The sequence below is a fragment of the Amphiura filiformis genome, chromosome 14 (genome assembly GCF_039555335.1).
Source record: "Amphiura filiformis chromosome 14, Afil_fr2py, whole genome shotgun sequence".
In the NCBI taxonomy this organism is placed as follows: Eukaryota; Metazoa; Echinodermata; class Ophiuroidea; order Amphilepidida; family Amphiuridae; genus Amphiura; species Amphiura filiformis.
In genome coordinates, this window is record NC_092641.1 from 10,925,710 (window position 1) to 10,936,688 (window position 10,979).

General features: G+C 35.9%; 1 protein-coding gene across 1 annotated transcript in view; it reads right to left on the bottom strand.

Annotated features, from left to right (window-relative positions):
- Positions 1-10,464, bottom strand: part of LOC140169186 (uncharacterized) — a 144,915-nt gene extending 134,451 nt beyond the window's left edge. The window contains exons 1-3 of the mRNA XM_072192444.1: positions 10,441-10,464; positions 10,215-10,310; positions 9,643-9,762 (exon numbers count right to left, since the gene is read on the bottom strand). Of these exons, the coding sequence (XP_072048545.1) occupies positions 9,643-9,762; positions 10,215-10,310; positions 10,441-10,464 (240 nt within the window). The remainder of the gene's footprint in view (positions 1-9,642; positions 9,763-10,214; positions 10,311-10,440) is intronic.
- Between the last annotated feature and the right edge of the window lie 515 nt (positions 10,465-10,979).

Genomic DNA, 10,979 nt, shown 5'->3' on the forward strand with positions numbered 1-10,979 from the left:
TATTTTTTTGTAAAACATATGTACATGTAACACGTGTACATGTACTTGCATGTAACTGTAAGTCAACCTGCTAAATCAAACATCTGTGGCACACAATGCTGATTTTTCTGAACCTGACTTCTAACTTCTCAGTGAAGAAATTCAACTTGTACCAGAAGATGTATTAGGCTATTCCATTAAAAATCCACACTCCCCCTGTGGAAGATTTTGGAAATATCTGCCACATGGGGAGTATGAATTTCAAATGGAATGAGCACATTAGGCAGCTCCATTTAAATTTCATACACCCTCTGAGAAAGATTCAACCTGAATCTTCCACTGAGGGAGTATGAGTTACAAATGGAACTGCCAATGTGTTCACTCTGTTTGAAAATCATACTCCCCCTGTGGCAGATATTTCCAAAATCTTCCACAGGGGTAGTGTGGATTTTAAATGGAATAGCCCAATTTTGGCTGCTAAACCCTTGGAGGACACACATTATTCTACCATGTCTACTGCCTTTTTTTAAGTATTTGAAAATATAAAAGGCACTACCTCAAGGAGACATCTTTGTCCATAAATATCATCTCCCACTCATGATGTATGTTGTAGATGTTCTGCATATCTACATGTACATAACCTTCACTGGTCCATCTGTGTAAATATATGTGGGCAAAGCAGGGTATTTATTTACATTCCAGTGACTGCTCACAATTCAAGATAAATACAGAACCGTTTCAATTACAGAATTTGTTTGAATTAAAAAAATATTATCCTTTTTTGCAAGATGAAACATGGCTTAATTTAAAACTGGGAATAAAAGTTAACATTTCATATATTCAATCAATATTTTAGATGCATTATGCAGTAGTGTTATTTCAATGCATTAGAATACGAATTGAATTGAATTTGATTTTGGCCTTTTTTCATTTCAATTCAGTGATTTGAATCAAAATGTTTATATTTTTCATTTCAATTCAATGCATTGAATCGAAATGTTTTTTGTTCATTTCATTTCAATTCATTGAATTGAAATGCATACAACATGTATTTTGATTCTGCCATTTCACCAGTATTGCCAGCTTATCAGTTACAATAAACTTTCTCCCTGAACAGCTTTTAGCCAAAATGCCCTGTAAAATGTATCAGTGTTGGTAATAAGAATTGAATATGAATATGAATTGAATTCAAATACTGTGAATTGGAACTGAAATTGGTTAGCAGTTAATTTCAATGCATTGAATTGGAATTGAACCAAATTGATTTAAACCAGAGAAGAATTGAATTGAAATTGCATCAAAATGATTTTATAAAATAAGAATTGAATCTGAATTGAATTGAAATCCATTTTCTGAATCGAAATAACACTATTATGCAGGCTTAGAAAAAATGGCAATTTGGCAATCTCCTTGCAGGGAAACATGGTCATTTGGAGGGAAATCTTGCTTTTCTGGATAATTTAGTGACTGTCATTGTAAGAAAATATGCAAAATACGGTCAGATTGGGATTGAGAAGTGTTTTATCTAGCAAACATAATTATTTTCATTTAATTTAAACATTTAGTTGTATATTTGTCTGATACCAGGAGTAGGGTACAATGTAGCATTAGTATATCATAATTTAATGGAATTGAAAAGAAAAAAATAATAAGCCATAAAAAAAATTAAGCTCTGTGTTTCAAATTTATCATTAACAGATTTCTTACAATTTTGTTGAAAATAATATAACTATGCCAATGTGCCTATATTCAAAATTGTTGTTACAAATAAATGAAAATTTGCTATATAGGCTATATATTCAATATTGTTGTTTCAAATAAAACAAAAATGAAAACTGTTTAAAATCATCATAGTGGTTGTGTTAAAATTTATTCCAAAAACAGCGGTGATGCTTTGATAGCTGGTTGATGGAAAGAGGAGCCAAGTGTCACGCCTCAGAAACACCGCATTCCAGCAGCATACTCATTGAATAGCCTCACGTTACCATGGTAACTCGATAATGGGTATAATTCACTTCATGGTTTATTACATAGAGATTGGGTGTACAAAACCCAGAGGAAAATTACTTTCTGCTATAAATATACTGAGTGCTTTATAAATTAAAATTGATTATTGAAAATTATTCTTTTTGTTGTTTAAAACATGGTAACGTAGGCATCTATAATCAGTATGTAGGTAGGGTGGGTTTGTGCATCTGCATTTAAGGGGTGCGTCTGTATGTGTGTTTACATGAAATGTTTTTGTGCATGAAAATTTTATGAATGTCGTGAGTGCATTTGATTCACATGTATTTTTTCTATAAAACTTTTAAGGAAATGTACAAATTTGTGAAAATTTTATGTCACAGAAACATGGGTTTTTTTCTCAATACTTTATGGCCACCATTATTTTCCTATTAGGCAATTTTTTTTTCCAATGCCCCCACCGAAAAAAAATCAAATGGGCGTGCCCCTAAGCTTTCTTTCAAATTACTGCAATTCTCGTATTTGATGACTCAAAAATAACAATTCTGTGAGGCTCCACCCTACTACTGACTACATGTTGCACACTTCCTCATGAGGCTGGAACACAGTGGAAATGTTGTTATTTAGGAAGTCCTCAAAAAACGCCTAGACGTTGGTCCACAAGCCTCAGCACACTTTACAGTTTACTAAAAAAGTAAAATTGAAGCAAGGTTCATTTTCCAGATATACTTGTAGAGATGTGATGAGAATAGGTAACATTGTGTTGTTGCTTTGTATCATTTAAATAATAACAGCAAATTACAGCATTCCATGACTCAAGAAAAAGGATTCTGCAAAGCTCCACCCTCCTGACTACAATGTCGTCATATGTTACACTGGTGGGACTGTGAAGTGGAAATGTCATTGTGTAATTCCTCATTTTTAAATACTCTCTTGTAATATTGAAGCAAGGTTAATTTTCTTAGATACCGTAATCACTCGGGTATAAGCCCACCCCCTAGATGGCAGATTTCACTTCAAAAATGGGGGTGGGCTTATAACCGGGGAAGGGCTAATACCAGAGGATGATTTAAGGAAGCCCCATCATGCACTGTAAATGTGTTATCACTAGAGTTTCAACTGCCACTTTACTTTTCAAATCCCATTGAACTCTGTGCAAAAGATGTTGTTTTAGAATTGCCCGTGTGTCGTCATTATTTGGTCGATTTCAGATCTAAAGTGATGTATGCATGAATGATAATTCACACCTTCTGTAGATAACATAAAATGTGAAATCGACCAACTATTTGAAGGTGTATTTATTGTAAATATATCTGTCCAAATTCAAATTTAACCATGCACGTGTGTATGCAGTGGGCGGCAGTGGTGTCATGTTTACGCACACAGCTGTGCTAACCGCAAGACTTGCTGGGAAGTGCTTAAATCATCCTCTGGGCTAATACTTGAATTTAAAAATAAGAACAATCACCCCCATTTGTATATGCCCAGTAATTTCTATCTTTTATGTCGATTTCTTAAAATTATATAAGTGTGGAATGTTAATTATCAACTGATATTTTTTATATTTGTTCTTAAATATGAGAGCAAAGTATTGATTTGATTTAAGAATTTGGCCAACATTTAGTACTGGGCTTATACCTGAGTGCACCCTTGTTCCCAGAATGTTTTGAAAAATAGGGGGTGGGCTTATAGCCGAAGGTGGGCTTATACTCGGGTGGTTACGGTACATAAATTTACTTGTAGAGATGTACTTTATGATGCAGGTCTAGAGAAAACACAATGAGCATGATAAGTAACAAACGGCAGTTTTAAAATGAATCTTATTGGTACATGTCTATCAGGGACAGTCATTTGAAACTTTCAGGAGAGCATTAAATAGCTCTTCTGGAGCCATCAAGGAGAGCTTCAAGGAGAGCTGTTTAGAGCATTGTATATAGAATGTAAGGACAGAATGTTTCACCAAGGAGAGCTAAAAACACTCTCAAATATCAGATTTGAGAGCAGTAGGAGAGCAATTGCTCTCGCTCAGAGTCGCTCTCGCTCAGAGTCGCTCTCTTCAAAAGGCAGTCCCTGGTCTATCACAACATTGTTTATGGTTATGATACTGGTACTGTTACATAACACAGATCACAAAATACATTTTACTTTCACAACTGAAAATTGTTGCATTCCAAGACTCAAGAAAACAGAATCTACAGAACTCCATCCTACTGACTACAACTTCCTCGTCAGGCCGGTGTGACAGGTAGCTAAACAAAATTATTTTCTCCTTCAGATTTTGAATGTATGCAGTTGTAAAAGTAAAATTCATTTTACCAGATACATTGTAAGTCTACTTTAAGTCTGCACCACTGTTTTAAATCCATGACTGGGAAAATGTATTACAACTTCACGTAATACTACACAGTCATTTCTCAGGGGTGATGAAGCAGCTCTACAATGTAACCAATGAAAGCAATAAAAAGCAATGTGCCAAAACCACTATGAACCAGTGAACTTGTATGACAAAAAGTGTCAATCTGTCATCTTTTCATGTTGTCACAGGCCTTTTGTTTGAACAGAAAAATATAAAAGATTTCACAAAAAATATAGCTTTTGACTTTTTTACTCTTAGTTCCAATGCATGGAAATCCAAAATCCTAAATATGCAGATTCACCGCAGCAATGGGCTATTCCAGTTGAAAACCAGTACCCCTATGGATAACATGATCAGGGGCTGTGAATTTCTAATATGGTTACCTGAATGGGTTCGGGTGACTCCATTTGAATTCTACACCCCCTGTGTGGGAGATTAAGATCAAGTCTTCCATAGGGGGGTATATGGATTTTAAACAGAATAGCCCAGCAATAAGAATGAGTAATCTCTTCTTCAACTCTTTACAACACACTGAAAGGTGCAAAATTATTTTATTTAAAACATTGGTGAAAAAAGCTTTCTAAAATATGATTTGAAAAGAAATGTGTGTCTATATTGCGTGAGTAGAAAGGTATTTCATCAAAGAGAGAGACACGTCTGTACAACCTAGTCTTATTTGAAACATAAAAGCTATTTTTTTATAAAGAAAATTTAATTGTGTCTACATATTTGCATTGACAATGTGTGTGCAGAAAGGTATTCTATCAAAGAGAGAAACAACCTGGTCTTACATGTGATCTAGTACTTATTCACATTGACATGTGTGTATTTAAGACATTTTAAATCAAAGATAGAGAGAAAAAAATTGTAATAAGCTGGTCTTTATTTCCCCAATATCATGAAAAATGGCAGAAAGTGCAAATGTGCGCAATGTAAATTGAAGTTCTCATTGATACAAGAGTTGTTCATACATCAACAGTACAACAGATGTGAGCATTTTGACTCTTAAATGTGACCGTACACGGCGAATGAGCCGTAAATTCCTCCCCCTGTCAATTTTGTTTTATTTCGTGTTTAGAAAATATACATCATAAGCTTTAAAATGGTATATCATTTGACTTCAAGCGATATCCAGAAGCCGGGTTATGGTTTGTTAAACGTTGCTCCTTCAACAAAATGATTTCGTTTCTATATGTGTCTCTTTTTCCACATTGCTGGCTATAAATATCAAACAGTCATAATTAGCGGTCATTTCAAATCATCCCAAAGTTAACATGGTTTAAGAAAGTTCTCTCATTGTTAATTGTTGGTTATACATACCTATACAAAATACTTTGCCTGGTAACCCACCACTTGAACAGGATTTAGCCAAAACAAACAAAGACCAGCACTATTAAAAATTGTATAGCCATCTAAGGTAGAAGCTTATTATCCACTTCAAAAATAGGATTATTGATTGGTATTTGACTATCAAAATGAGATAGATGTCGGGCCAGTTTAAGTTACCAATGTATTCGATCTTCATACGCATTTTACACTGTAACTCAGAATGCAATTTAGGGAATTTACGGCTCATTCGTGCTGTACGGTCACAATGTTTAATGTCCAACCAAAGGAGTTAATACTAGTAATAAGGCCCCACTGTTGATCTCAAAATTCTTTTAAACAAAGTAAAAGTATCATTTGGGTCATGACTCCTAAACAGACATGATTTCATCAGTGACATACATGTACCAGACATAAATTCAAAGTGTGGGCCAAATCACTAATCCACTGTACTGCTCCTAGAATGTGCATGGAGCGAGCTAACATTTGCAATTTGAATGCTAAATTGAGTCCAATCCAAATATAGGTTAATTCTGGTCAGAAGCTAGCCAAAAGGTAACATCACAAATTCATAACCTCATTAATAAACGTGATGCATGCGACCCAATCATATTTTATCATTTGTGAACACGCGAACAATTGACCGCAAAATGCGAAATTGTTCCAATGTCGCACACAATTTACCTGCGTGTGCGCCGTATTTTGCGTCCAAACAATGTGGATTGCACGCTACCATATTTGCACATATTCTGATATGCACTTTTGTTATTGGTCGTCTTGTTTTAGCCTGATTGATTTTAGGAAAGGGAAGATGTAAAAAATGTTTATTTTTACAAAATTTTGAGGAAAATTTTGTGTTATTTTGTTAAGTTAAGAGATCAAAGTGACGGTTATGAATGAGGTTAATTCCTTTGCATCGGTAATATGTCAGCCATTTTGCTTTGGACTTGGAATATCCTCGGGATATTCCTCGGTTCAAGGCAAAATGTTTAGATTTTTCACAATGCCCTCCAAATAACCGATGCGCAGTTATTAACCTCTAATGCTATTCAATTTTGTTATTGGACAGTGGACACGTCACTGAATTCCATGTACAGTGTATAAGTGTGCATTCAAAATATGTGTTTCTCAGCTAAGGTGCATGACACAAATATATTTCAACAAGCAAAAAATCAAAACCCACCTTAATCTTATACTAGGAAATTATTTACAAGTGTAAAAGATTTTAAAAAAAATAAAGGCAAAACAGTGTAGATGTTAATGGTAGTTGAAGGGGTACATGATCAGATTTTTTCTACATGTATGCATACTGTCTCTTGCCATGTAAGACCCTTGTCTATCACACATTTTCACTATTCACACACAAGCCTTACATATATGTATGTATTGGGGCGTGTGTTGAGGTTCATGCAGGTGGGGGGTGTGTCTGATATGCATTTGTTTTCACCGACAAACATGGACCCAGCTATGACATTTCACGCATATAAGTGCAGACCCACAGCAACCGTGGATATCCACGGTCATAATTTTTTAACAAATTATTTTTTCATCATACCCCCAAGACTATTCCCGGATCCCTCATGTTCACTAAAAGAAAAATATTCAGCCGGCTCACCACCAGATTTAAAGCTTGGGAGAGCAACACAGCAATTATATACTGCGCTTTTGAGTTTTAAATACAAATGTAGGCCAGTTCGTCACTTTTAAAACTGGACCTTCGTCTAATCAAATGCTTGTAACTTTGCTTCTTGAAGTCACATTGGATTCAATGGGGTGTCAAAATGTGCCAGATTAGATAGTGCATCTACTAAAAAAAGTTACCCCAATATATATAGTTATTTTTCCAAGTGTAAGGATACTTTCTTGGAGCAGTATATTTGGCCATTAAGCACGTAATAACTCAAACTTCCCTGCTATAATGAAAGACAAAGATAAAGAGAATTTATCGCGTCTGACGTCATCTGTCAATCAAACTCGAGCACGGTTTGTTTACAAGTGTCGTGATGATGACTTGCTGAACGCGGATTTATAAGCGGGCACCTTTTTGTTAATTTTGCACCTTTCGACATGCAAACCATCTCAAAAGTTAGGTCTTAATAGTAGAAAACTTTCATAACCGAAGGCACCATGTCCACAATGCCTAGAAAAGCTGCTTTTTGCCTTGTAAAAGTACGTAATTTTTCCGCCATTTGCTGCTATTCCTTTTCTCCGATCAGCACCAGATAGATCGGTCTTCCTTTTACGTACTGATTAACCTGTGTAAACCAATCAAGGATCGTAATTGACAGTGACATCAGACGCGATAAATTGTTTTTATCTCTGTCTTTAATTATATAACAAGTGACACCAATCATATCATATGCATACACTCTGATAACAAGAGAGCTGTCAATTTAATAGATAATACAACTAATTAATTCCAGTCAATCAATAGTATTTACATTGCTGTCTGATACTGATAGGTCTGTGTTTTCACACTGGTGAAAGAGTTCACGCTCAAAATGCGATATGTAGGTGGAAATTTTTTGTCTACATTTATTTTCATGTTTTTCATGTTCGAAGCTGCTACCACGATATACAGTAAGCCAAATAATTAAGGTGCCAGTTATGATCACCCCTTGTATCCTAAACAAAGGCAGATATGTCATAATTGGAACCAGCCGCCAATAGCTGCACCTTTTAGCTCGAATTTAAGACCTCATTCGTTGCACTTGTTCAAGAAATAAAGACACAACGATCCAAAACCCGAAGGAAGGTGCCAATTTAAAAGTTGCAGTTTCTTCCATTGCATGCGCTATTGAATTGTACACAACGCGTTCACTAAAGTGAACCAGCGCCATGCTTCCATTGATTAGCACGTAAAACTAGCGTCATGCTTTCATTGATTAGAACACAAAAGTGCAACATTTGATTTTGTTTCTTCATTAGTTTTTAGATCACTGTTTCTTTAATTCTTAATCAATTTCAACAAATAAGGTCTTAAATCAGAGCTAAAGAGTACAGGTATTGGCTGCTTGTTTTAATCTTACATATTTGTCTTTATTTAGGATACAGGGTGAACACAACTGGTACCTTAATTTTTGGCTTACTGTATAGCAACGTGCATATATATATGTAGGTCAATATAAGGAGATTTAAAAATCACAACTTGAAGAGCAAGTGAAACAGTGCACAATTACTGGGCAATTTATGCAAAAAAATAATCAAGTAAAAATGTCCACTTTCGTGTGATTATTGAATGTTCACACTTTGCCAATTTTTGAATTGTTTGACTTGTCTTTAAATTCACAATTCTAAACACTGATCTATACATATATATTGTGCATTGTTCTTTAGTGGTACTTGGGGTGTGAAAACTTCCAAAAAGCGCAAAAATAATGTAGGGTGAAAATTTCCACTTTTAATAGTACATGCCATATGTTGCTTTTTATAATTACTTTTTGGTGTGTTTACATTAATATCACTCAAAAAAGTGAGGACTTTCTTTTGGTACTGTGTTTATTCTGAAACAATGGAATACACTAAAATGCTGGTTTCATACTTTCCTGCTGCTTGCCGTTTTGACGATGATTTCGCTTCACTGTGCAGTCGCACCAGAAACGCTAGCGGTAACCAGCGGCAAGCCGATATATCGATAACTTGACCGCTTTGCCCAAGTGGCAGCATCGCTGGAAGTTGAATTCAAGTCAACTCGGAGCGGTGCCGCTGTGATATATGACAACAAAAATACGATTTTGGAGCGGTGGTGAGCGGCAACAATGGTTATCAGAGTCATGCCACTGCTGCTAAGTGATGTGCCACTCCACTTGCAGACAAGTGCAAGTGGCATAATGAAGCGTCACACCACTCAGCAGCAAAAAGTATGAAACAATGGCTTTCTGAGTCATGCTGATGCCGCTCAGTGGTGTGGCCAATCTGCTTGCAGACAAGTGCAAGCGACATGATGAAGCGTCACACCGCTCAGCGGCAAGCGGCAGAAAGTATGAAACCTGCATAACATGTCACAAACTACTTACTTTTCCTGTTAATTGTTCAATGGTGACATCGCATGTGGAGAGTTTGACACTTGAGGGCGTTTGTTGCGTAGCAAATATGACAAACGCAACACCAGATGCTTCTACCTGACATGTTATGGTCTGAAATATAAGAAAGAGGATACATTTGTTAGTTGGTTTAAAAAAAGATTTTGAAAAGTTTTGTCCCAGTTACCTGGTCTCCATTATGTGCCGATATAACAGATTTCCATTCCATCTACAAATTTTACTATAGGGAATATATTATGGAGTCTGGCTTCTCATATCTAATTCTTTGGCTTGAGTAAATTGTAACTAGGCAACTGTTATTACTTTGTAACTACATATGCTATATGCTCAATAAGACTTTAACGAGTAAAACTGTTTTTTTAGAGCAAACAAATTTGAAAGTTATTCACTTGATTGAATTCTCTGAGATAGCAAATGTTGGTTCAGAGACAAGCCTTCGCTCTAAACTGAAGAGATAAGAGATGATGAAAATTCAATCTTCTATGACCCCTGACCTTTCAATTGAAGAAGGTTAGGAGTTAAATACATAATGACTAGTAACTCACCAGGAGATCTCTGGGGCCGGCTTCGGCTCGGACTGTGCTAAACTTAGGCGGTAGACTACCTGCTTTCAGGCGGTCAAACGTTACTTGGACGGTGCTCTGGAATGAAAAAAGAAAAAGGCATATTTCTGATTGTTGTGATTTAACAAAATATAGGCCAATTCTTGCATTTGTCTCCACATTCAGAGAAATTTTGCACAAATATTGCTTTGCTTTAAAGGTCTCTCACCCAATCGATAGCCTCATCCCCCATATTTATACAAACTGAAACGTAGTGATTTGTGGTGACCACACTAGAAGTGCATGCACAATCCTAGCTTTGATCACCTCGTAATCGGCGGGCCTTATAGCAACACGGATTAATATTGAAATATCATATTTTAAGAATGTTCTTGTCACATTTCGCCAAAAGCATCACAGATTATTAATTCAAGTCCTACATTTGGTCTACTTTCTTTAACACACAAAATATCTACCAGACATGTTGTCAACTAATGGCACTCTTAACGTGGGTCTACTTTTCGGCGTAGTGGTAAAAGCGTAACGTTTCCCCCCTATTACGAGCTGATCAAACTGTTTTTCATGAAATAGGGCAAGTAATTCATCTTGAAGTGTCCACCTGCCAATCATTGTGTTATCTGCTAACATACATGTCGCCTGCTAACCTTTTTGACTTCCTTCCTTGCACAGAGTCTCTTGTCACTAGTGACAAACTTCTACATTTATACTACCAAGTTATGATATTGATCTCTCTTGACATGAAAACAC